The following is a 27,634-nucleotide window of genomic DNA, read 5'->3' as shown; positions in this document are numbered from 1 at the left end:
TCTCATCTCCATCCATCGTATAAATATAAAAAAGCTGGAGTAATTTAAAATTCCACATGCTGCACTAAAAAAAATTCTGATTGGGAAGAAGGATCTTAGTAAATTATGGTACCCTTTTTAAGCTACAAGGAAATAATGTCAACAATACGAGAGATCCCAGGCTATTATTATGACCAAGAGAAGAAGAGATACTTCAAAGTATCAAATGGAAGTGTTCTGTCTCAATCTCAACTGAAATATCATAATAATTCAATCCAGAAAGAAAAGCGGAAACAATCATTTCAAACAAGCAATAATCAAATCTCATCAATTAACAGCAGAAGCAACAACAAGAAGCAGAAGAAGAAGCAAAATGACAACAGATCAACGATAACTAATCCACAAATATACAAACTACTACCCAAACAGAAAAAACAACTAGCATATGATCCTTCATGTCATCTTAAATTTTCATTATCGTCTACCGGCCTATTAAATCTAAAAACTGGTGCAATAGATTTATCCAAATTATACAACAAAGATGATCAAATAGATATATTAAAATCCCAAACTTCATGTCCACGATATATCCCAGAACTCGTCCCTAGAGGAATAGTCCTCGCTCAAATCAATAAACAATTATTATTTGTCCATAGAATCCCCATCCCTCCTCCAATTCCAGGGGATTTAACTAAGAAGAGATATCCCAAATTATTAACCATCCAAAATATCCGGAATGGGAAAGTTTATAATATCCCACAGTGTTGGAATTTCGAATGTGGGGGATCTACATTGAATGATTATCTACCGTCCGATGCTCTGATTATGGAAGATAAAGTTATTCATAATATCAAATTTGGTGCTGAGAATAGTCATATCAATTTTATTCAACTTATAACCGTCCAGACTGGGTTGGGGTGTAGTACATTATTACGATTTCATGGATGTGATGTGGATACATTGTCTACTTTTCATTATACTGCTGATTTCTTGCGATTTGTTAAATTGAAATCAGATAAACTTCGTTCTAAAATTAAACAAAGATTGAATATATTATTCGGACTTGAGAGTGTTCTGCTTGTCGAAGAAGGATCTCCTCCTGTTTGTTCTATTGATGAAGCAAATGATACATTGGAAAAACTCCGGAATTGTAATCTATTGGATTGTGAGAAGTTGGTCCAAAATCGGAAGTTGAAAGATTTCCTCCATTTTCGAGATGTCGGAATTCAGGAACCAATGATATACCGGGATCTTATTTGCTACAAAGATGATTTGAGACTTGTTGCCGGATATTTCCACAACGCAAATGAATTGTATCTTATAAGTCTGCAAGGGGATATAATTAAGATTGTATTCACAGTAAAGAAAGGTCAGCTAATCTTCAATAAGCTATTTTATGCTTATAAATCAATGAAGCTGAGTAGTATAAAGGATATCTATAAGCTAAACAACTATGTGTTTGTAGGCACAGGGAAATCGTTACTCAGGTTTAAAGATAGTGATCTCGAAGAGTATGGTTCATCCCAAAAGTCAGTCGGATGCCTTGAAGTAAAAATAGATTACGTTCGGAAATTCATTCCCTTGAGTATTGATCAACATCTTGTTATTAAACAAAACAATATTTCTAAAATCCACTATACCGGAGAAAATACCGTAATCGAACAACCCCATAGAAGTTATCTTAATGACAACAACCCTCATCAAACATTTGAAATATTTAATAATCATTTACTCTACAATATAGGAGAAAATGAATTCATAATTGAGAATCTTAATCGGAATGATGGGGATAATTTAACTAAATTTAAAATTGAATTTAATTTTCAAAAATGTGGATATTTAAAGGGGTTTAAATTGATTAAAATGATTCAAATGAAAAGTGAAACTAATAGATTAAGGATTGGGTTTACGTTTTTGAATCAAGATGAAGATACTACGATATTTAATACTTATGAAATATAAGTAACATTTGATACGAGAAACTGTGGGTATTTATAGAGGGAACCGAACGTAATTGCAGAATATGCCTACGGGCAATTGGGATCTGCACGAACGCAAGGACCACCTTGTGGAATGCTTTCGCTGTGCACGTTGGGGCAGTTAGCCTCGAATTTATAGATTTCATATAGTCACTACTCTTTGTATTGATTACATAGAATAAATAGTACAAGAATTTTGAAAATAGCTACTACAAACATGAAAATAAAATTCGTATATACGTATAGAAGACACATATTATAAAAAAACAACTTATAAAACTGGAAAAATCTTGTCGTTAAAAAATCTATTAAATTAAAGCAATTAAATTGGTTTTTATCAGTTTACCATCAATCAAAAATACAAAAATCTAAAGATAACTGGGTGTGAAAAATCAAACACAAACTAAACTTGCCCGATGATGATGACAATAGTACATCTATTTCTTTTGGATATAGTTCAAATAAGAATTATAATTGAAGTTACTGAACTTATGATCAATATCCAATAATAATTTAATTGCATCTTGTGATTTATAACAATATTCAGCTGGTAATTTCACTAATGGATTGTCAATTTTTGGAGTGTCTGGGGAAAATTCTGATTTGTGCATAATAATTAAACGGTCATTCTTTCCTTGGGAATTATACACTTGATCATTAGTCAAGTTATAAACACCAGGATATCCACTAACAGCTCTGAAATTAGATTCACGAGTAAGTGGAGGGGTTAATGGGAAAGATTTTTGTAAAAGTTCATAGGAGGCTAAAGTGAAACCGAATTGTGGGGATGATCTAAAAACTCTGGCAATAGAACCTTTGAAGAATGCTCCTGGACCTTCTTGTCTAAGAATAGCAGCTCCACAATCGAAAATCCCCTTATATACTTCGGTCTTCTTACCAGCAACTTGTAATCTAGTCTTAATAACATCTGCAGGGGTGGTGAAGAAAGCAGCTGGAGCTCCAGCAAGAGCACCAGAAACTAATAATTGCCACGTAGAAAGTCTCTGTTTCTTAGTTGAATCACTTGGATCAAATCCAAATAAATGTTTCTTCAAATTAGCATAAACTGGGAAATAAATGGCCGAGAATGGCATATCTCTTAAAAGACATGCACTTGCACCCTTATAAAGACCTCTTAATCCTAATTGTCTAACAATCTCAGCACCACCTAAATGTTTAAGGGGAATTTCCCCTGGTCCTACTGGTTTGACATTACCTTGCATTTGTAATCTAATCTTAACAATTTCCAAAGGATTAGTGAAAATAACTTGACACCCACCAGCAGTCATACCAGCAGTAATTTCCCAACCCATGGTAATTTTCCCATCATCATCAGTACCAATCTTACGAACAAGATCGTTAACAGTCAATTTAATGGCCTTTTCAGGAGCGACCCCGACTAATTGAGCACCTAACCCGGAGTATAAACCTCTGAAACCTTCAGCTTTAAGAATCTTTTTGAAACAGTCAAAGGAATTGGCATATAATGAATTATGTTTTTGAGCTTGCATTCTTGTTTTCACTAAATCAATTGGATAAACTGCAGTTGCACCAATACATCCGGCAATGGATCCCAAAAAGAAAGAATATATGGAATCATAAATTGGCCATAATGAGAAATTATCGGAATGTTCACCACTTCTATGACGACTACTTGGATGTTCATAAATTGCTGGTAATGTGGCTAAATTATTATCAACATTTGGATTTAAAAAGGCAATAAGATCTTTACGAGGAACACTGTCGTCAGACTTTCTATTCATCAAATAGAACAATAAATCAAGTTCTAAGCTGGAAACATGTCTAAAATTGGCTGATCTTAATAATGGATCAGTTAAATGGGCATATAAATCTTTCTTGTTGATAATGATATCATCTTTATCTTTAGTGGTTGGAGGAGTATTAACAATGACTTCATTGATTAAATCAACTTTCTTTAAGGTATCATATACAAATAATAAATCAGCTAAACTGAATTCTTTCTTATCTCCAAAAAATTCGGTAACATGAGTCAAACTATTTCTTAATTTATTCGAAATTTTATGACTTAAATTGGAATTTAACAAATTAATCATTTGTTGACCAGAGATTGTGTTTCTCTTTGAACTTACCAATTCAAAATTACCAATTAATTTGGTAAGTGGAAGGAAACTAACCAAAGTTGAGAAATGACCGAATTCAATTGCTCCATTAGGTTCAAACAATTTTGGTAAGAATGACCAATTTAACTTTCCAAGTTTTTGTTGATAAGCTGGGTCGATTGAACTGTTAAGACTATTTAAAGCTTCAACACAATCACTATACTGAAGTTCATGTTTCACATTTGGACTGCTTGTAAGGAATTGATATAAAACCTTATAATCACCGTCAGGCGAGGTTAAAGTGTCTATAAATTTGACCCAATCAGTTTCATTGATATATCCTTTTTTGCTAGTATCTGCGATTAAATATAAAAGGGAGAATGCTTGCTTTGGGATATCTGTTTGAAACGGAGATAATATATTAACAAAATCTGGTAGAGTCAAGATTTTTTCTTGGTTCGTACTTACAGATGCAAATTGATTAAAAATTTCTTTGGCTTTAAGTTCAGTAGACATAATGTTATAATATGATTATGATATGCTAATGAAATGACTTTAATGACAAAACTATTAATTGGAAAATTGACAAAGCCGATGAAATAAACTTAAACTTAATATTCCAAGATTTTAAAGAACAACAAAAAAAATTTTGAATTGTCTATGTGTGAATTTAGTGGAGGTGGAGGGAGGGGGACGGACGAAAGCGATGAAAAATTTTTTTTTTTTGTTTCTCGAAACTTTAAAGTCCTATTTTCGGTGATTAACAACAAAAAAAATTCCAGTTGTAATTATTCAATTGTTCTGGTTTACCGCGGTAATCTATGATTAAAAATGCAAACAAAATAAAAGCCAACTTAAATTGAGATGATGTATATCTATCAAGATGGTTTTATAAAGCAATGGGTATTTGAAGCTAAAAGTTTGTAGTAGTAAACAAAAAGTTAGAAAAAGAAAAAGAAAGAATAAAAAAGATTTTGAAAAATTTCGATGAGTGGATTTCAAATCAAAGTCAAATGTGGTTCTTTATATTCTCTTGTGACAAAATAATATCCAGTTTCTTTTTCTTCGGTGAGTTACTTTCTTTTTGACTGTTAATTTGCCTTAAAATCTATTGATGTTTGGATTTTAGTTTCGGTATTAAATCGTAAAAATTAATTGAACCGGAAAAATGGAGAAAATATTTTTTGTGTAATTTCTATTCTTGTTTGTGACAGGATGATTGAACAAAATGACTCAAATTTTTTTAATATTTAATCACCAACCAATTAAAATTAATAATAGCTTTTAAACGGGCCACAGTTGATCTGTGAATTTTTGACAATACAAATGCACAATGGGATTAAACACCTGATTTCAATGATATGTGAGTTGCTACACCCTTGAAAATTAAATCAGCTAATCAATCTAAATAATTAGAGTTAGTAAAACCTGCTTGGACCGACGGGTAAAATTGAAGTAACTTGCGCGTTTCTTTACTATATTTGTGGAGATCATTTACAGAACCCGTTTAAGGAGAAGCTGGAGTAACAATGTATTTGTGGTTAGTGTCTAAATACCACAAAAAAGATCGGGTCGGGATATTGATTTAGGTTTTTGGTAATTGGTGATTGTTGGCCGTTTTATTGATTGAATGGAATTAATTTCATATTTTTTTTTTGGCAACACAAGTAAGGTAAACGCGATTGTATAAAACGCTCGTAATGCCGATCTTTTTTTTTATAGCTAGATGAGCTGTAGATATGAGACATACCCTTTGGAGTACGTGGTACTGTAGTATCCTCTTGGATCAATGGATTGATGATTGATATATAAACTATCAGAAAACATCAGAACAGAAAACAAACAAATCATTATTTTTTTTTTACAACAAATTGAATTCAATTTATTTAAGAAGAGACAACATAATGTATTTTTTTTGGACTTGTTACACGTCATTTTCTTTTCTTTAAAAGTGTGATAGGAATTATAACATACTGTTGCTACTTGTCTCCTGGATATCTCCAGTTGTACACGTAAGTAAGTACCATTTGATGATGTTTACTTTGAATGACTCTCTCAAGTATCATTTTTTTTATTTTGCAGCACACCTGACGTTTTCGCGCTAAATTCCGTAAATGGAAGTCAAAGCGGATTTTGTAAGAAAGAAGAAGTATTTTCAACCGAAAAAAAAATGAATAGAACTTAATCTCTCTTTACAACTCAAAATCTCTCAACGGCTTCTTGACGGTATCGGATAAAAGGTGATTTACGAAGATCTAATGACATATGCTTACATTGATATCGATAGTTGAAAACTCAGTTTCAATTTACAGATTGTAACTTGGTTGCTCCCAGTTGACTTCTCATGACCAATAGCTCCATGTTGTATTTTTCTGCCACCGCGGCTTTAATTATTTTATTTTTTTGGTTGTTATTGCATTCGAAACAAAAAGAGGGGGAAGAATAAACTGAAAACGGCATTTAACAAAGAGGGTTGTCGGTTAAATTAGGAATAAGAATGCCCCACTATTCCTCACTCCGAAGACACCAAAAAAAAAAAATCCCAGCTCTCATTTGTCCCCGGATTTTAGATTTCGTAGGGAGCAAGTATAAACCGAGGTTCATCTTTTTGGTTTCTTACATATCTGTATCATCTATGTAATTGTGACAATCAACCGGTCCAATTTGTTGAACCGATTCCTTCTTTAGTCATTCTTGTACATAAATCTAATTACTCCAACAAGAGACATGCATACGACACGACCAACGGCAACCATTTCACAAAGAAAGCTCTGGATATTATCAAATTTTGTAGTAACGCAGATATCTGGGGTTTATGTATATGGAAGTAATTTGTGGTAAATTGGCCTTGCGGTGTTGAAAGATATTTTTGGCCTAAGAATAATTTCTCCAGACTTTTTGCAAAAAGTTTAGTAAACCTTTTACCTGAAAATAACCTCATAAAAACCAAGGGTAAAACTAGTTGCAAGAAGCGTAGACAGAAGGCAACCTAAAATTATACATAGAAGGGTTCATTCGACCATAGCGAGCTGATTCTTTAGTAAAACAGAAATTCGCTTAACTCCCATGAAGCCAAACCGCAGTATCAACTCAAGTACGAGAACTTCCCATAGTTAAGCAAAGTCCAAGCAAACGCTTCATGCAAGGCCATTTACAACCCAGTGGTGTTTTACGAAGAGAACATCTCCATTGAACCTTCATCTCATCCGAACTGGTGTCTGTCATATTCCAAAATTGAATGTCGCGTCAAAAATCACACTATAGTCATGTGATATTCACGCTCCAAACACGTGACAAAATTTCCAATCGAGAAAAGCCCGAAAAATTTCAAATCCCTGAGAATCAGGTCATTTACTAAGCTACATGTACAACAAACACTTCAATACTAAATATCTATAATAATGGCTACCGGTGCCCCAGGTATGTAGAGATGTCGCTTACGTGCAAACAATCATATACTAACATATCATTTTCAGGTGGAAATTTCAGAACATGGACCCCAACACCTCCAGAAAGAGGTTCCTTCCCTCTCGACCATGACGGGGAATGTAAAGAACAAATGATGAAATATCTTCAATGTATGAAGTTTACAGAAAATAAGAATGCTCCAAATTGTCGTATATTAGCAAAAGGATATTTGAAATGTAGGATGGATCATCAATTAATGGATGAGTCTGATTGGGATTCTTTGGGATTGGTGAATTTGCCAGGGGAAAGAGATGTTGCTCCTGAGCTGTTAATAAACCGAAGTACATCTAAAAAAGAGACGCAGAGTACTGATAAGGTGTCGTCAAATCCCTAATTATGATTACTAATTTTCAATGGAAATACTGTTGGACTTGTAGAACTTTTCCAAAATTCTTGTATATATAGTATAGTTAGATCTAAGATTGAAATAACTCAGTTCAAAAACAAACAAAAGTACATTAAACTATACAAGAAAACAATAATCGTTTACAAACTCTATACGTGGCCATCTCAAGCTAAGCATGTTTGCAAATTGCAACTATTCATGAGATTCAGTAGAAGCTGAGTTTGCTGGCCTCTCTTCCGATTTAGGCTTATCACCTCTGGTCGAACCTCTATGGCCACCTCTCTGAGCACCTCTGTGCTCGCCTCCTCTGTGGCCACCTCTGTGATCACCTCTGTGTCCGCCTCTACCTCTTCCATGACCTCTCTGAGACCCGCCTCTTGCTTGACCCCTATTTCCACCTCTTCTTGGACCACGGTTGTTCGATTCATCATGCTTCTCACTTGCTTCAGCATTTTCTGGTCTCGATTCTTGTCCCTGTTGCTCACCATAGAAAGGATATGGTTGTTGCTGCGGTTGTTGCTGTAAAAACTGTGGTGGTAATGGAATACCAGGAACAACAGGAATATAGCCATATGGGACCGGCGGAGGTGGGAATGGAACCCCATAAGCTGCACCTGAACCAGCACCGACTGGAACTGGGACAGGTACTACAGCAGGAATTTGCAGTGGCTGTTGCTGTTGCCCTTCATTCATTACTTCGGAATAAATTTGACCATAGATCTGCTTGGCTGCTTGTGGGTTACTAACACCTGGTGTATCACCTTCTTCTTTATTATCTTCATTTGCTTTCAAATCTTCCCCTTTCTTCTTGACTTTTAATAAAGATAACAATTCATGAGAATTCTTTTGAAGAACTTCATTGGTCTTTTGTTCAACCTCTTGCTTCTTCTGGACTGATTGTTGCTGTTTTCTGGCTTCAGCTGCTTTGATTCTTTGAATCTTTTCCTCATGAGAAATATGCTTTCTACTTCTAGAAGCTTGGGAATGAAAAACAAATTGACGGTTTGTCAAGTTCAAAACTAATGAAGAATCAATAGTTAAACCACGATTGGTTTTTAATTTACCATTCATGGTACCACCTGATAATAATGGTTGATCAAAAATAATACCTAAAGAAATCTTTGAGCCATGAGTAATAATAGAAGCAACGGTCCCTTTAGATAAAATTGGGACTTTACCAAAATCTTGAACGTAAACAACACGGTCACCTAAATCGAACCTTTGTGCACTTAATAATTGATAGGATTCGCTCGCATTTAAGATAGCTTCACGAGGAACACCTTTAATGTCTTTATTGATAGTTGGAATTTGATTTAAAATGTAATTTTCCATGTCTTGTTCAATTGCTTGGAAACTAAACTTGGTTAATGACTCACTTTCCAAAGATACGAGAATCAAGTCTTCTTTGGCTTCCTTTAACCATTTTCTAACTTCTTTGATTTCTTCTGGGGTCAGAATATCCGAAACCTTAGGCATGGCGTTTGACTTGGCATATCCTTCCAACTTTCTGAACAATTCAGGAAACTTGGTCTTGTATGTATTGATCATGTTGATCGCTAATGGGGAGAATTCCCAGAATCTACCATTGGCCAGTTTTCTAGTATATCCTAACGCTTTTTGTTTCTTCATTTCAAATTTCAACTCTAACCCAATATTGGTCTTAGACTTTTCTTCTTGAATCATGAATTGACTTGTGATCCTTGACAATAATAATGGACTAATTCTAACCAATTTGCTAACTTCAAAGGAAGGAGCATATCTAATTTCCCTATTTTCCATATTTACTCTCTTTTTACCAATATTTGGTTCAGCAGTTGATTGAATTTTAAAGATCTTGATACTCAACTTATTATCATTATAGCCAACAACAGTCGCTGGACAACCATAGGCCATATCACCCAAAAAGACAACTTGGGAATTCAATGGAAATTCTTCTTCAATAGGTAATGGTGGTCTAGTAGCATATCTCTCGTCCTTATTGGCAACTTCTTTGACAACCAATTGTAAAGGATACACTTGAATGTCTTTCGAATAAGTCTTAACATATGCACCCTTTGGATTTCTGATCAACCCAGAAACTGGCTGAACATGTACTAATCCATCAATTTCACCAAACTTGACACCTCTGGTTTTATCCCATTGAATCCTCTGGTATGATAAATCTGATTTATAACTCCTCTTTTCTTCATTATCTAATTCGGCAGTAATAAGCTTTCTTCCGTGGGCTGTCTTGACTAATTCGTATTTATTTTCACCATCCTCAACTTTCACCACTCTTGATTCTCTTAAGAATGGCCATCTGGTATAGACAATCTTGCCGAGGAAGCTTTCTGCAAATTGATGAACTGACAAATCTTCCCATACATTACCAAGAGTAAGAACCATAGATTCGGATCTCGAAGGGAAATTAAAGACTTTACATTCATTAGCAAGCAATTCTGCTTGGAAAGGAATACTGTTTAAAGTTGGGAAACCTGCTAATAATTCAGTACCAGTCTTGGCACCTTCGATAAGACCATACTTGTATTCAGCTACTTCACGTAATTTATACTCTTCTTCATAACAACTGTCATGTTCAATATCATGGAAGAATCCAGGTAATGGGGATGGGAACACTCTATCAATCTGAGGGTTGCGGATAAATTTAATGTTATATCCAAAGGAATTTCTACTTTTCTCTTCAGGAGTTAACTTCTCTTCAATAGGAGTCAATGTTTCAACTAATTTATTTTCATCAACAAAATCTAATAAGACGACTGCTTCCCATGTAGCAGTTTTACCGTTCATATCAATATCCACTTCATGAGGATAAAAACTAATGATAGGAGATTTTTCATCCGTCATTAATGTTCTATAAACAGGAGGCATTAATTTTTTCGATCTAGCAGGCAAAACGGCCATCAATTGTTCAAACGGCTTGAATGGACGTGATTTTTCAAAAGTTATTTCTTTCTTATTTTGGATCATTTCATCTAGACCAACTATGATATCAGAAATTCTTGGTGCGTAGTGGTATCTATAATACCAATTCCATGATGGTACACCTTGGTAATAATAATACAAAACCCATTGCAAACCCTCAATATAATGCAGGGTGAGTTCGACTAATTTTTCACGCTCAGTAATTGGGAAACCCAACTTGTCTTCATAATATTCACTCTTCCAAGACAAAAATTTCTCATTGTAAATGTCCTTAGATTCTTGCAAGAGATCTTCAGTTTCAATCAAATTTGCTGATTGATAATGTTTGATAGTCTTTCTCAATTCAGCCACACGCTCTTCATACTCATCATCACTCTCAGATGGAATAAGTCCATCTACATCTAACTTTGCAACGTAAGTATTTTCCGATTTAGAATGAATAAGCAAGATACCAGCTTCTAATGCAAACTCTCTTATAAAATCCAAATTCCTTTCAACGTCTTCGTTATTTAATTTTAAAGAAGGTAATTTGCCTTCATTTTCCAACTGAACAATTTCTGAGACGGGTCTTGCGGAAATCTCCATCAACCAAGGTTTGATGAAACCAACTAGTTTCTTTTGGTCCTTTAAGATTAATAATTTCCCGGTTCTTTTTCTCTTCTTTTCACCACTTATGGAAATATCTTCAAGTCTTTTGTTGAACCATTCAACGTCAACTTCTTGTTTCTCAAAGTTCTCCAATTCAAATTCGGCCAAATAATGTATCCAGATACTCAATCTTTTTAAATTAATTTTACCTTTTTCATTAATATAACCATCAGAATTTTTCAATGCTTGCTTGAAGGTAGCAATCAATAATGGGAAAGCACCCTTATTAATAAATAAATCTGGTAAATTTGGTAAGAAATCATTACCAATAACATACATAATTAAAATAAAATCATCCAATATCTTTTCAAAGTCTAATTCAAATGTCAATTCTCCTTCTAATTCTTGAAATTCTAATGCAAGGTATTCTCTCAATAACGATAAATGCAACAAATAGAAAGTTTGCTCATGCAATTCTTTGGCACTTGCTCTTTGACGTCCAAACAGAACTTCTTCTCTTAAAAGGGCAACATGAGAGTCATGAGTTACCAAACCTAACATAATTAAATCTGCATCTAAACCATAAATACAATGTCTAGTATTTGGGTCGTAATCATCTTGTGATCTAGTTGATCTAATAAACTCCATAATTTTATGTTCCCCTTCACCAGGAACTTCATGTCCACTTAAAATGATTTCAATATTGGCCCACCTTGAATCTTCAGTTATTTTTTTGTGAATGAAATATTTTAAATTATTGGTTAACTTAGCCATAAATTCCGTTCCAGGGGTGATTGAGTTGGAGTCAAATGGGTCTTCTTTAGGAATATCTTCCCCATTTTCAATAGCTTTTTTCAAATTTTCCTCTGCTTCGTAGGCAGTTCTAAATCTTCTTGCACGCTGTTGATTCATTTTTGCTCTAGGTGCAACCCCATCAATTGCCATGTAGAATGTTTTTTGGGGCTTAATAATTTGAAACAAATGATCAATATAATTGAAAATAGCAGCATACATTTGATCATCAGACAATCTAGTAATCGTTCCATCGTTTGAATGAGTACACGTATGTAAAATTGAGTTCATATCAAGATATAAATTATCAAACTCAGGGATCTGTGGCGCCTCAATAAGTTGAGAAATCAAGGGCCATCTCTCCGAGACAAATCTAAAGAATTTTGGAATACCTTTAAAAATTATGTGTTAGTATTCAATTGTGACTAGAAAATCACTTTTAATAATAGAAATCTTATGCATACCCATGATGATTTATTTGTTATTGATATATTGATATTTTCTATGAAATTTGATGGTGTTGTAAATAAACTGTTTCTTTCCTTTCCCTGTTTTTTTTTAAAAAAATAAACAATGAAATGAAAAGCGTATAAGAAAAGAAGAAATGTTAATCAGTGTATCTTCGTTAATAGTAATACTAATAGTACAGTTAGTAGCAACACTCCTTAAAACAACGTAATGAATCTTCTGTTTTGTTAAAGAAAAGTTGGTTGTAAAAAAATGGGATACGTTTATTTTTCTCCAACGAATTTTGCTTGTCTTGAAATTCTGTGATATTATCAAAAGTACACGACCATGGCAATATAGGTTGCAAATTTTTTTTGAATTATTTAGTCGACCAATTGCAAATCGTTTCAATTTAAACTTGTTTATATTTTCTTATAATATAGAGAACATTATACCCATGAAAGTGCTATCGGTAGATGTATAGAGATAAAAAAAGAAACCAAACAAAAAGAGAAAAGAAACCAATATCAAAAAAAAAACCCAATCAACTAACGAATTCACCAATTCAAATGAATTGGCTATGAGGTATATGAGATTTTCAACGAGTCAAAAAAATTCGTCAATGAGCTCACATAACTCAACTGTTTCCGAAAATTCTTGAGAACAAATGTTGCCTTGAAGAATCAAGAATCCTCTCAGCACCAATGGTGGCGTAAGCAAGTCCTAAATATCCATATTTCTTTGCAGCCTTCATACCTGAAGATGTCACTTCTTCAACTGTAGACATACTTGCCTGGCCAAATGACCCTAAACCCTTTAAACCCATTCTACTATATTTATCCAAATCCGATACCCCATGTTTGCCATATTTATTCAAGGAATGCCAGCCAAGCTTGCCGTACCTATCCACATTCTCCCAACCAAGTTTAGCGTACCTATCCACGTTACCCCAACTGTTTTTACCATACTTTTCCAAGTTATTCAAACCCTTTATTCCATATATATTTAAATTATTCCAACCTATTGTACAATATTTGCTCATGTTATTCCAACCTAACCTACTGTACTTGTCTGAACTATTCAATCCTAATCTGGAATACTTATCCAATTTATCCCAACCAGTTGCGAAATAGCTTCCAATTGCAGTATATCCAACTTTCGAGAATTTTCCTATGTTTATATTTTCTATCCTGCTGTAAGCTTTCAATGCCTGCTTTCCCATCGCATCTAGCCTTGAAATTCCAATTTGACCTAAGTCTTTGAAATCCAAAAATTTCTTAGTTACAAACCTTTGAAGCACAGGCGCTTTATTCGCAAAGCTAGCACCGTAAATCTCTACTCTTTGTTCAAACATATGAGACAACTTATTTAACCTACTTACCTTTGTTTCAGCCTTCGCAAACAGAAAAAGTCCCCTATTGGAAGCCTGCTTCTCATACAACATATTGTCCCAGAATTGTGATAATAAGTCTAAAGATGTGGTGGGAGCTTGCTCTGCTTTGGTATAAAGATAATAGTTCAAACCATATCCTAATGCAATAATACTAACCACGAAACCAAACAAGTAATAATAAAGAAAATCAGAGTTCCTTTCTAAAAATAACTCTAATTGTTCGAGACATTCAATCAATACCTTCTTTCGTTTCATAACTTTTTGAGGACGTGATGAGATAGGGGTCACGGATGGAGTGGTTTTGGAATCATCCGATATGGCATATACGTAATGTTCTGACGGAGTTTCATTAGCCAGAGAAGTGGCGTTTTCGTCTGTAGGAGTTTCCTTTAATTGCTCATGTTGATCTGATATATAGGTCTTTATCCTTTCCATTTTCTCCTCAGCATAATTTGCATTGAAATCATCGGATTTTTGGCTTATCAATGGATTGAACCTAGATAAGTTTTCAAAAAAGCTGATTTTTTCACCTATTTCAGGAGCCACCAGGTTAATACTTGAAATAGATTTTATATCACTAGGATTGGCTGAAATTGGAGAACTTGGTGTAACTGGAGATCCCGGGAAGGGTTCCTTCTTGTTTGAAATATCTTCTTTAGGTGGCGACATAGGTGGCTCACAATTCTCGTCACTATTATGGAGATACAGACCATCAGTTTTAATTTCTGGAAGTTTAAGAATGGAATAAGCGACGGAACTCTCTCCAAGTTTGTCCTCACTCATTTGCAATTGAGTGGCAACTGAGTCATCAAGAGTATTAGTCTCATTTGCGGGGGATGCACATTCCTCCTCGATCTCAGAGCACGAGGAGATAACAGCCCAATCTTCGTCAGTAGCGGTATTGTTAGGTGACTTAGGTTCGAGTGTATTCAGCATTGTCTTGATAGTAGTACCTGTTTAGTTGTGTAATATCCTAAAAATGATTGCGTTTTCTATAAGATAAGTGAGGAAGCCAAAAAAAAATTAATTGGCCCCCCAATCTATAAAATAAAGGGGGGAGGAGTAGTAAACAATTTCCTACCCCCCAAAAATGAAAGATTTGGTCGTGCACTTTCACCAATAAGAGATAAGGATAATTCAAGGCATAAAGTGCGCGACTCTTTGACACATATTATGGACATGTACAATATAAAGCCTTACTATCCTTGGAGATCTTTAGTCAAGACCCTATGGAGAAAGCTTTCTATAAATGGGTTACCATAGGAATCCCATTTAGAAACCCCACAGCACTAATTCATTAATGGTTGCAAGAAATTATTATGTTCACATTGTGATTTTGTCGGTGACAGTCAATTTTTTTTGGTTTCATCTGACAACTAAACCCGAAAATTTCCGGGCCAGAGTTCAATATCTCATGGTTCTAGCTTAAACTAATATCATCGAGGGAAAGTAGACTCGAGCTTGCCGTTATAACGAAAGCCATTGGAGGTAGCCTTTTGAAATGAGCTTGCCATTATAGGATAGCCATTGAAGGTAGCTTTTTGAATCATGAAGATCGTCCATGTAAGCATTTCTGCTATTTTGAAAGCTATTGTGAGCAAAATGGAGTGAATTTACATTTCTAAACTTCTGGTATTTCTCTTCACTGCAGATACTTCGTTTTAGTATATATACCTAGGATGATAAGACCCCCAGACTCTGTTAAGATATGAATACTCGTTAATTGGGATAAACTAAGAGATTCATTAAGAATGGCTACGGTGAAATCTACCATGAGATCTGGAGATTTGCCAAAATCAGAAATTTAGTGGCTGATAGGCTTAAATTTCCTACTTGCAGCAACATGCATGTTAATTCTTGTATACCAAGGCAGATTGTGGGGGGAGGCAATTGAAATATTCATGGCAATTTGCCACAGAAAAAGCTGGGTATTTTTACCAGACATGTTGACCCACCTTTCTGCATACTGAAGTAAGATCAGCCAAGACACAAGGGTACGCCTCATACATATTCTTTCATCATTATACAGCGCCACATCTTGGCTAGCCACTTCAGGAATGAGCCTAGATTTACACAGCCGAAATGCACTTGTAGTTATTTGCTGACTAGCACAAAATCATCTTTTAGCTTACCCCTATCTTATGATTCTTCCTAACATTCAAACTCGAAAGCCTAATCATCCCCTCTTGGGTGAAAATGTAAAATTAAGCAGGAATTGGTAAGAAAGTAGTGCTTCAAATTTGGACCAAGCCCCAATAACATGCATTCGGCTTGTGGTGGCTTATGATTCAGAAGCAGCCCCCAAGCGCGATATTAGCTACTCTTTCTTCCCCTGTAGTTTAGATGAATTATCATTGCAAAATTGCAAGCTAAGTTTTCGAAACTGTTAGCCATTAAAGATGTAAAATTACAAAAGGTTCCTTAAGAGAATATACCCGAGGTTTGAATTAATTTCAATCCACTATATTGAGGTAGAATACAATGCTGTTACCGAGACTATGGTTCCAAGAAATATCCCAGTTCTAGGTCACCGCACGAGGACGCAAGAGGTATGAATTTAGATACACCTTGATCTGACCAATACTCCTGGGTAATCACTAAGACATCACTTAGAGTATACTAAAACATCCAACTGCTGAATATAAATGGGATCAGCTCCTTTGGTTTAAACTTAATAATATTGAACTTTTGAACCAGCCATGTGGCGAAAAATTGTTGTTCCTGATAGTCACTGGAAACTTCCACATTTTTTTTCCTTGTCGTCTCTAGTTCACTTTTGTCTTGTCACGAACTCATAAGTTTCAGTGGTGCATTTGGAACACAAATCACATTTAAAAGATTTGTAAATTTCTGAGGTCTCTTACCAATTTGCTTATTTTCTTAATCATTCATTTTTGTGATACTTCGTAAATCTTTCCTGTAAGAATATTTTTTTTGTCCTCCGCAGGAACAAAAACAATTTCTCGGTAAACAACAAAAACTCGCTTGAATCAATGCAAGGCTGTAAAAAAATATTCTATTGAGAAAATAAATTCTTGCAAATTGATGCCAGAATATGTAGGAACAATCCCAAATCAAAAATGAAGTAATTTTTTACAAATCATCCATTGCAACGTAACGAGCCGATAATTCCAGCCACTACTTGCAAACCATTTTGCCTTTATACTAACATCTAAGATAGAGCTTTTAGTCCTACCTGGTAAATAGAATTAACGACTCGAGTAGGCTCACACTTAAATTACAGAGACCAAAAAGATTTTACTGTATAATTAAATTATAGATATAAGTTACATTTGAATATTTATTACAGTTTAAAAAAAAACCTGGCTAGCTAGTAGATAAAAGCAATCCAAACATTTTATGGGTTGTTTCCTATCAACCCTTTCTATAATACATATTTTTCCAAATAAAATCAAACAGCAAATACATATAAAACACAATGAGAAACAATAGCTTTGTGCTGCAAAAACTTATTCAAATCCCACAGCCAATGTTAGCAAATCTTTCACCTTCATTGAAACCAGCTCTAGCTCTTTCGAGTATCTATCATTAGGAATACCTGATCATTTTTGATTCTCTTTTGTATCCTTCTCTAAATCGGATAATCTGTTGTTCATTTTCACCAAATTATCTTGAAGCGAATGTGTATAGGACACTAGATCTTGGTACTTGGAATACAGGACATATCCATCCTGGGATGGTTCACCCTGGATCTTCTTTTCTTTAAGAGCATAGCCGTCCATGTTTTGATCTGATGCTGGGCCAACAAATCCTGATGCATTCCTCTGGAGCGGTGTAGCTGGTACAACTGAAACACTTGGAATTGGTAAAGGGGCAGGCATTGCCGGGTCGTGTTGAGTATTTCGTGGGATGGGAACAGGTGGTGGTAGTGGTGAAGGGACCAGATAAGTTACACTTGGCTTTCCTACTACTGACGCAGGAAAATGATTGTCGTGGTTAGGCGGTTGACGAATTGAGTGTATTACTGTCCCTGATTGTGGCACGAGATTCAAGTGTGCAACATTGTTAAGATGGGGTACGTTGTTAAGATGGGGTACGTTGTTAAGATGTGGAACATTATTAAGATGGGGTACATTGTTAAAATGTGGCACATTATTTAGCTGAGGAGGGGGATGATGCACATTGTTCATCATAGGGCCAGTGTGAGGTATGTTATTCATTGGAACGTTGTTTAGTAGTGGAATATGAGTAATATTATTCACTGAATTTTGGGGGTAGGAATATTGTGGAACCACAAAAGGAATCGGATGCAGAGGGGTAGGTCCTGCTATGTGATGGACTGTAATGGGTTGGCTCTGCGAGGGATGCGAACCATGATGTGGTACAGGTAAAGGAGGATATGGATTGTAGTGCATAGAAACCTCATCAGCAGAACGACCATGTGCTCTTATAAATCCCTCATTGTTCATTGGTAAATTATTTCTTCCTTTCGATTCTGGTAATGGTGGAGTAGTTCTTGCTTCTTGCCTCATATCATAAGGACTTATTCCCTTCTCTCCACTAGAGCCGCTTCCAGCACTGGTGCTGTTACTTTCATTGGATCGCGACGACCCCACATTTGGGAATTCATAAGGTGTGTTTGGACCCAATACTCCATCAGCTTTAACAGAAGAATATACTGAAAGAGGTTTTATGTCTTCTGACCTAAAAGCAGAGCCTGTGCATCCATTAGCTGAGTTCTGATGTCTAGTTAGGGCATCAGGCCTAGCAAACCTTCTAGAACATCGATCACAAACATACGGCTTTTCGCCAGTGTGAAGCTTTTCATGTCGTTTTAAATCATGGATTCTCCTGAATTTCAAATTACATACAGGACATATGTGTGGTTTTAATGATGAATGTATTAATTCATGACTTACCATGTTGTGTTTTCTGGTAAATCCTTGTTTACAAGTTCTGCAAAAGAATCTTTTTGGTAATTTGACTTTAGTGTTTTCATTGGGATTGATTGAGTTTGGTATTGATCGTCTTCCCATGTTTGGTGATTCTGTAGCTATGTTTGATGATGGAACTCTAGCAGTTCCATCCAAAATGTTGGAAATTGGGGTAATTGGTTGTATTCCTGTTAAATTTTCTATTGAGGGTAGAGTTGGTCGTGGATTTGGCTGATGTCGAGAGGCGCTGTCCAGGTCCCGTATTCCCTCGTACTTGATGGACGAGTCAATAAAACCTTCATTTCCCATTTCAAATAGTCAACGTAAGTGGTTTTGCTTTGTTTATCACTCAATAACTCTTTAGTCGAATACAAGCTTATTTAAACAGACGTGGAAGATTTGGATATACTGTTAGTATGCTGGTGGTTTTGAATCCATAAAAACGAAAGCAGGGTGTACCAGGAAAAGGAAAAGTATGGAAAGCTATAGAATTTTAAATCAGGGTGGTTGTCTCATTCTTCTAGAGAAAATTGTGTCTTTTTTGGCTTGTTCTGTGTTTCTATCTGTGGTGTAGTTTTTATTTCGAATATTTTTTAAACTATTCATTTATTTTTTGTGTTAGTCTTAAAAAATAAAATATTTTTTTGACTAAAACAAAATTTAAAAATCACAGTAAAGCTAAAAAAACACCATAAGAAAATTCTCCTTTTCTTGTTTGACTTTCTTGGTTCGTACTGCGGCCAGAGTAATACTTTACTAAGAATGAAGAAAACATGATTGGTCGTCATTTCTGAACCCTGATCCAGCCACTAGTAGGCAAAGTGGTTAAAAGGCAAATGGGCAAAAAGAACAAGTCCGTAATACCGTTGGTTGGCCTATTTTACGCAGAATGACTTGAATATTTAAATTAAGGACATAAATTTATCCCTTTATTAAATTTTTAGCCGAACTTATAGTTTCATCTCTTAGTAGTGTGACTAACTGACAATTGACAAAAAAAGCTTATACACTCATCCCCTACCCTTTTTGATTTTAAGCTCCACTACAAACACAAAAATAAAATTGGTTAGATTCGTATATCAAGAAGTAGAGGGGGAGATTCCTCATGTACTAGACACCAATGAGCCATATTTGCGATGAAAACCAGAAATGTTCTCTCATGATGGCTCAAAATGCATCATTCCTTTTTTTTGCGTTATAAGATATGATTTTATTTTTTTTTGGATATTGTTTTCAATTAGGCGAATTTTGAATCAAAAAAATAAAATTGTGGACATCTAGGAATGACAAGAAAAAGCTAGTCNCGAATTTTGAATCAAAAAAATAAAATTGTGGACATCTAGGAATGACAAGAAAAAGCTAGTCAGGCCTGGAAATAACACACACACACACACACAGCAGATGTGATAATAATACCACAACCTAAAACCAGGGGGTAATGGGTATATCAGGGAGCGATTGTTGACTGATCAATTTATTAAAAAAAAAATTCATGACTGAATTTGAGCTGTGGCCATTTAGCATACAGTAAAACCAGATGACTTCAAACCTTACCGCGAGTTTCCAAAACTAATTGCATAATATTTTTTCTAGAAATCCGGATTAGGTAACCAAAATGGAATATTTAAAGTTAGCTTTTGGTACAGTCAACTATTTTTTGATTATTTAAACTTCAAACAACTAACCCTTATAGATTTAGGGAGAAATAAACGCAAACTGGTCACACATTCCCGCCATGGATAATGCTTTACCCATGTCAACCAAGATAATTCGAGTAATACGAGAACATTGAGGAGCGCCCCGATGTTTTGTAACTTGATGATCTATTTCAACTGAGTTTGGATCGTTGGTATAGGGGAAGACCAACCAACAACTTTTACCCCATGAAAATAGATGATCTTTCACTTAGGAACGGATGAAACGTAACAAGTTCCATTTTTCTCTTAGGCTTCAATAACTAAAACATGCCACCCTTATTACCAAATGGGGGCTCAAGGAAAAGCTTGAATATTCTAACCTTGCGAATTTAATGCCTCTGATCCATGATGATTCGTTTAATTTAAAAGCTCCTTTTTTTTGACTTCTTGGCACAACCAACCAGACTCTGGGAAACTAGTATTACGAAATATCTCCAACAAAGCTAAACCAGTTGTTGAGAGCAAGAAACTTTATACTCTCATATGGTCTGAGAATATTTACAGGGCCTACATTGATTGGAATTCGAAAAGAGCGCGTCACATCATCCCTAGAAAGCTTAATTGACAAACTTCTTAATTAATCATGTAGCTCTCAACTTTACTGATTTTTATACTTTTAGCTATTTTTTTTTACTTGTAGTATTAGAATATCTAAAATTAACGATTGCCGAGAGATCTGATAGAAAACTTCTATGCGGATAAAGAAAATGTCTATAAGCTTTCAAGAAACTACATTTGCTGGTCAATGAACTCTGGGACCCAATTATCTTGCCAGCAAATAGAAAAACCAAGGAGTACGTTAGATAATCATCTTGTGACTTTCAAACAAGGATTTACGAGCCATAGTGTATGGCGGTTGAATCTCATTCAACGGCTGCAAATCTGTTCAAAAAAAAAAAGTCACAAAATACTCCACTTTATGTTTACATCCGGAGTACATCTTCCATTACCTTATTCTTCTATTTTTTGTATTTTCTTGGAAGATACAATATCGAGCAATTGATATCATTCCCCGCGGTATTTTGATCTAGTTAGAAACAAATCGGATTCCCATCACATAGGAAGACAAGCAATTTTTGGGAAAAGAGACAGGTTATTTGTTAAAGCTTGCACGGCGAATTCATTTCAATTGGAGAAATGACTCGGATTTGACTTCCTATTCGTTTAAATCAAAACTGACCCAGGAAATGAACTTTTAGTAATCTACATGCAACACCACTTACACAGCTCCATGGCTGGAGACTGAACAAACTTTAAAAAGACTCCCAGTTCTTTATACCCCACAACCGAGTACGACATCGACCAGTCCCATAGTTGTTTTGAAGTATCCTAGGTACAAGAGTCCAGTTTGACTGTATTCATGGCATTATTTCTGAATAAGAGAAGCATAAATCTTTATTTCATGAAGTTTATGAACATCAAGAGCCAGACGAGGAAAAATGGGCCCATGGAATTCTTATCAGAGGACGATTCACAATTTCAGGACAAGTGGCGCTGTACTTTACCACCCATATCAGATATGACCTTGAAATTGGAGACACGGCTAATCACCTTTAGGTCATTTGCCAACGGAGCTATTGCCACAAGAATAAAGACGCATCACTACCAAAGAGGCATGTCACAATGCTAAATATAAATCAGGAGATACAATACCTTTTTTTTAAAAAAGATATGACCCTATTTCTGCGATGACTTTGGGTTTAAATTTTGTTCCAACGCAACTTGTCTCCCTTTCCAGACGCTAAGCGATGCAAGATCGTGAAGGGAATTGTATGTATGGCCCTGCGCGATGAAACATTAACTTTAACTTCTTGATTCCCTATCAATTAGCAACCAGACAATTTCAACATAGTTAACTTGCAAGTAGTTAACCTAAGTAAGAGAAATGAGATTTATACCTTGCGTATAAACCACAAAGCTTACTATGAATCCTACAGATTCCTCCATGATCTGACCACCCCACTGGTTTTTTCAGGATTCGTGTAAACTGTCCCCAAAAAAAAAAATCCCACGTTTAGAGGGGGCTGTTCTTACTAATGGACCTGCGTGCGCATACCATAAAACACACCATCTCCTGCATATTAACGTTCTTTTTCCCACACCTCACTTACCCAAGCTTCATGATATGACAAGTTTTATCACAAATTACTTGCAATTGTCTTTCAACAAAGTGTAAGGATAACAAGAGAGACAGATATCTAAATCAATAAATTCAGAAATCATCCAAAAAAAAACCGTTGAAATTCCCATCACCGAGAGGTTTTATGATTTCGAAGCCTACCTCCATGTGGGAGAAAAAAAAGGTTCAATCTAATCTTTTGGTTGGTCACATTTTTTCTGTCTTTTTTGTCATGAATTTTCGGGATTTTATTTTTCTTGTTGTATTTTTGGGCTTTTTTCTAAAATTCATGACGACATTTTTTCACCAAAATGAACCTAAAAATTAAGGTTAAATTCTTTTACAAGAATTAAAATTTATTATGTTTGTCAATGTGGGAAGAGGAACGTTGTCTGTTTCACATTAATCAAATGAAAACATTCTCTTGCTTTCACAGCGCTTACCAGCTTACTTGACTAACTCTCTAGAATTCATTAGCCTTTTCTCATTCTATCTTTTTTTGGTTTCTCAAACCCCCTTAAATTAAATTTATAGAAAGTGCGTGGAAATGAAATATTTTTTTTTTGGTTTAAAATAAAAAAAAAGAAAGAAAAATAAATTGCACCACAAATTTCTGAAAATGGGACTAGACATTTTGAAAAGTGTACTGATTTACGACAATTTCAATTCTAGAGCTTCACAATTTAGAAAAAATGTCAAAGTTTATTTAAAAAAAATGGAAAACAGACGTAGGCGACCACTTGATTTACGTTACTTTTAGTCAATCATACTTTTACTTTTTGTGACATAGACATAGAATAACAAACCCCATAAATTCAATTTTGTAATACTTTGCCTCCAGAACAAAAGCCCCCCGTGGAAACTGAAAACAATTTAACTCATTACATAATTAGCAAGAACAAGCTATAATTCAAACTAAACAAAACAAGAGAACAAAAATTGTAAATCCCACTACCAATCTAGTTTTAAAATATGGAAAAAAAAATAATTAAATTTCAATATTGAAACAATTGAGGAGGGGGGTGGTGGGAGTAGTAGACATTTTTTAATTTTGCTGTATAATTAGTATTCAGATTATTTTTTTGGTTTCGTCATACCAAATGTGTGTCTGCATTATTCTCTGCTTTCGCATAGTGGAAAAAAAGATCAATCTCTTTTTTGCAGTGCAAAAATGTCGTTTCTATTCTTCCCCTTATCATTTTTTTTTTTTCCTTTTAAATAAAAATAAATTTGACATTTTGTGAAATCTTTTTTAAGTAGAAAAAAACCCCCCTCTAAAATATTTGAAATAAAAAAAATGGTTTAAATATATAATCACTAAGTTACTACTTTAAATAAATCAAATAACCATAACGAAACGACATTCAAAGGAAGAAAGGGAAAAAGCCAAAACAACAGCTAGAACTCCTAGATTGAATCTTTTATATATAAAGGGAGCAACATTGGGTAAAGTTCTATCTATCCATATTAATTTGTAACTCACTTTGATTGAAACTTAGCAGCATCAAGTTTGTGCTATTTATAAAAAATTGCAACAGTCAAAGACAACTACTGGAAGCAAGAGGACACAACCAACGAACATGTCATCCTTAATTTCCAATAGAAAGAGACCAAGAGGTTTCAGTGAAACCTTTGAAGCGGCAGCAGCAGCCAAGTCACACATGAATGGATCTTCAACTACAACAGCAACGACAACAGCAGATGCAGTTAGAGCTGCCAATTTAATTGATACACAAGCTAAAACTTTACATTTGAATTTTGATCCAAATATTTCAGAATCAAGTTTATCTTCAAATAGTATGAATTCATCACCTCCATTATATCATCAGCAATCTAACCAACAACATTTTAGATCCTATATTAGCTCAGATACTATAAATGGTACAGAATCAACAATGAACACAAGTATCTTATTTCCAAACTCATATGGTAGTAGTAGTTCAAGTACACTTAGACAAAGACCAAGGTATAGTAAAACGAGAAATTCGTTTAGTAATCCGTTCTTACTGACGGCAGAAGCTGATGAACAAGCGCTCATTGCTGATGAAGAAGAATATGACGACGACGAACTCATTATGGAAGTACCGGATGATGAGAATGATGATGATGAAGACTTGATAATCTTGGAAGAAAGGGATCTTGTCCCCAAAACAAAGAGATACAATAGTGATTCACTGTTAATTTTTGATCAAGATGCTCTTGTCGCTTACAATATGTTTAACGTCAACAATTCATTAAATCAACAACAAAGTTGGTATGAAACAACTAGTACTATTCCAATAAAAAAACAAAGAACCAATTCATTACCTCAATTACCACAAGTTAAATGCTTTTATAATAAGATACCCAACAATTACATTCTACAAACCCCCAAATTGGGGAATATTAAAACAAACATTATACCCCACCAATCAAACTTACCTCCGTGTGATGATGAAAATGGTCATTATATAATCAAGGTGAATGAACCTTTTGCTAATCGGTTTATTATAATTAAATTATTAGGACAAGGCACATTTGGTAAAGTTGTCCAATGTTATGATAAAGTAAATCGTGAACATGTTGCAATCAAAATTATTCGTAATATTCAGAAATATCGAGATGCAGCAAAAATTGAATTACGTATCTTGTCAACTTTGAAAAAATTCGATAACAAAAACATAAATCATTGTATTCATTTACGCGAATGTTTTGATTTCAGAGGTCATATTTGTATCGTTACTGATTTATTAAAGATTTCATTATACGATTTTTTGGAAAATAATAAATTCATATCATTCCCCGGTAGTCATATTCAAGCAATATCTAAACAATTGATACGATCTGTCACATTTTTACATGATTTAAATCTAATTCATACTGATTTGAAACCCGAAAATATATTATTACATGATGATTCATTTGTCAGGAAAACTCTCATAAGTTCAACCATAATTGCTTCATTCATCAACCTTGGGTCCCATTCAAATAAAAAAGTTCCTAAATATCTGAAAATCTTGAAAAATCCATTAATCCAAATTATTGACTTTGGAAGTGCCATATTTAATGATGAATATCATTCTTCCATAGTTTCAACTAGACATTATCGTGCACCTGAAATTGTGTTGGGAACTGGCTGGTCATTCCCTTGTGATATGTGGTCAGTTGGGTGTATTTTGGTTGAATTATTGATTGGAGAACCATTATTTAAAACTCATGATAATTTGGAACATTTGGCCATGATTGAAAAAGTATGCGGTTATAGAATAGATAAATCAATGGTTAAACTATCTAAAGAGAAAGAAAATGAATGCGGATTAGAATATTTCACTAAAGAATTCGTGACGGATGATGACGAAGATGATGACGAAAATAGTAGCGAAAGTGATGAAGATGACGACGATGATTTAATAATAGATAATGAAACAACTTATGAAAACTCCTTAACATTGATCTTCCCCAGTAATACCACTCCACAAAAGTTTATTAATTCGGTTCAAGAATTATCAAGAATAGATTTGTTTATAAGTTCGCGATTAGGTCTTGATATAAATTTCGATTATTCATTGTCAATGAATTATGAAAAGAATAAACATATAATAAACTTTGGGAATTTTACATTTTGGTGGTTTTTCATTGATTTATTAAAAAAATTATTTGTCATTAATCCGGAAGACAGAATGACTGCCATTGATGCATTAAATCATCCATGGTTTAACTTGGGTATTGAAGATGAGGGAACTTTATAAAGGTATATATTGTGATTTTTTTTTTATTTCTTAATTTGGTTTTGATAAATGTTGTTAGCCATATGATGACATCACGGGTTTATGAGAGGAGGAGAAGTTATTTCAGTTCTTGAAGGAGGGTGGTTCTTTGGTATTTCGTTAGTTTGTACAGTTTTTAATTTCTTTGCTTTAGCTTGTTTATACGTTTGTAATTTCATGTCAATTATGGATTTATATCTTAGGGATTTTCAAATTTGCAACCATTTTTGTAGAAAATGCATCCCAACCAAAATAATTAGGTTTTTTATGTTGCATCGCATAGTCACACTTGCCAAATATCCCAGGGTCCAAAACATCCTTCTTGGCTTTCTCAAACAATAGCAAACGTGGGGTTTGCCATTTGACAACAATGTTTCTGCTTTCAATTCAAAAGGAAAGTCAAACGCTCAAGCCAAGGAAACTCCGTTGATGTCAATAGTTCATCAATTTCTAATACACTGACATGCCGACTGTCACTCGTTGAGTTTCATGTATTGTATTTGCGCGGATCTACATACTCCATGCCGAATACCACAAAAATAAAAATGACGTCATTATTTCAGGAACCTCACCCGGTGGCAGTTAAAACTCCAAGAAACATTCTTGACGATTGTTCATGAATACTACAATGAAGATATACATGAAGAAACGCAGACAAAGCTTTTCATCTTTGGAGACAAAGCTAAAAGAGGTAAGCATTCCACGCACATACTCTTTGAATTCTGTACATTATCACATTTGGGGAAGGGGGTGGAATTAGTTAATTAATCTACAAAATCACAAGGAATATATATCTAGGTAAGAAGATAAGTTACGTAAACTAAGCCCAAACTTGAAGTTGTTCATAAAAGTCAACTCTGTTCTTGTTTGGATTACTGATATTTTGGGCACAATAATATCTGAGTTCATCAACCATAACTGGATGACCACATGTGACGAAACCAATAGAACCTGCTGAATTATTAACTTCTTCACGGACAAGTTCTTCAATATTTGGCCTACCTTCTTTAAACTCAATATGGGATAATTCTCGTTTAATTAATTCAACTAGTCTTGATTTCTCATGATCATCAAGTGTTTCTACCTTTTCCCTGGATGAATCTTTATCACTAATCTCAGATGAACTAATATCGGATCCAACAAATCTAGAACTGAATTCTTCTAAACAAATAAGATTATTTG

At 34.6% G+C, this 27,634-nt stretch overlaps 8 protein-coding genes across 8 annotated transcripts; 3 read left to right on the top strand and 5 right to left on the bottom strand. All coding sequences in view use genetic code 12, as the record gives it.

The window, feature by feature from the left end:
* Positions 1–135: 135 nt before the first annotated feature.
* Positions 136–1,941, top strand: J8A68_003695 (uncharacterized protein; the record flags this gene model as incomplete). The annotated part of the gene is made up of 1 exon (XM_049407577.1): positions 136–1,941. One exon carries the CDS (start codon positions 136–138, stop codon positions 1,939–1,941), a length of 1,806 nt encoding a protein of 601 aa, XP_049263005.1.
* Positions 1,942–2,395: 454 nt separating this feature from the next.
* Positions 2,396–4,555, bottom strand: AGC1 (amino acid transporter; the record flags this gene model as incomplete). Its single annotated transcript, XM_049407574.1, has 1 exon — positions 2,396–4,555. The coding sequence occupies one exon, from the start codon at positions 4,553–4,555 to the stop codon at positions 2,396–2,398; it is 2,160 nt and encodes a 719-aa protein (XP_049263004.1).
* Positions 4,556–7,440: 2,885 nt separating this feature from the next.
* Positions 7,441–7,841, top strand: COX19 (Cox19p; the record flags this gene model as incomplete). Its single annotated transcript, XM_049407573.1, has 2 exons — positions 7,441–7,459; positions 7,516–7,841. 2 exons carry the CDS (start codon positions 7,441–7,443, stop codon positions 7,839–7,841), a joined length of 345 nt encoding a protein of 114 aa, XP_049263003.1.
* Positions 7,842–8,045: 204 nt separating this feature from the next.
* Positions 8,046–12,623, bottom strand: KEM1 (chromatin-binding exonuclease; the record flags this gene model as incomplete). Its single annotated transcript, XM_049407572.1, has 2 exons — positions 8,046–12,547; positions 12,620–12,623. 2 exons carry the CDS (start codon positions 12,621–12,623, stop codon positions 8,046–8,048), a joined length of 4,506 nt encoding a protein of 1,501 aa, XP_049263002.1.
* A 616-nt stretch (positions 12,624–13,239) lies between these two features.
* On the bottom strand, positions 13,240–14,931 carry J8A68_003691 (uncharacterized protein; the record flags this gene model as incomplete). Its single annotated transcript, XM_049407571.1, has 1 exon — positions 13,240–14,931. The coding sequence occupies one exon, from the start codon at positions 14,929–14,931 to the stop codon at positions 13,240–13,242; it is 1,692 nt and encodes a 563-aa protein (XP_049263001.1).
* Positions 14,932–17,558: 2,627 nt separating this feature from the next.
* On the bottom strand, positions 17,559–19,199 carry OFI1 (Ofi1p; the record flags this gene model as incomplete). Its single annotated transcript, XM_049407570.1, has 1 exon — positions 17,559–19,199. The coding sequence occupies one exon, from the start codon at positions 19,197–19,199 to the stop codon at positions 17,559–17,561; it is 1,641 nt and encodes a 546-aa protein (XP_049263000.1).
* Positions 19,200–24,286: 5,087 nt separating this feature from the next.
* KNS1 (serine/threonine protein kinase) lies at positions 24,287–26,434 on the top strand (the record flags this gene model as incomplete). Its single annotated transcript, XM_049407569.1, has 1 exon — positions 24,287–26,434. One exon carries the CDS (start codon positions 24,287–24,289, stop codon positions 26,432–26,434), a length of 2,148 nt encoding a protein of 715 aa, XP_049262999.1.
* Positions 26,435–27,272: 838 nt separating this feature from the next.
* J8A68_003688 (uncharacterized protein) lies at positions 27,273–27,634 on the bottom strand (the record flags this gene model as incomplete). The annotated part of the gene is made up of 1 exon (XM_049407568.1): positions 27,273–27,634. A coding segment is annotated over one exon (362 nt), but the record flags the coding sequence as incomplete, so codon positions are not given.

This window comes from Hemisphaericaspora subhashii (genome assembly GCF_019202705.1).
Source record: "Hemisphaericaspora subhashii strain CBS 10753 chromosome Unknown scaffold57, whole genome shotgun sequence".
NCBI classification, from domain to species: Eukaryota; Fungi; Ascomycota; class Pichiomycetes; order Serinales; family Debaryomycetaceae; genus Hemisphaericaspora; species Hemisphaericaspora subhashii.
The sequence above is the reverse complement of the archived record's forward strand: the minus strand, read 5'-3'. Positions and strand labels throughout refer to the sequence as shown.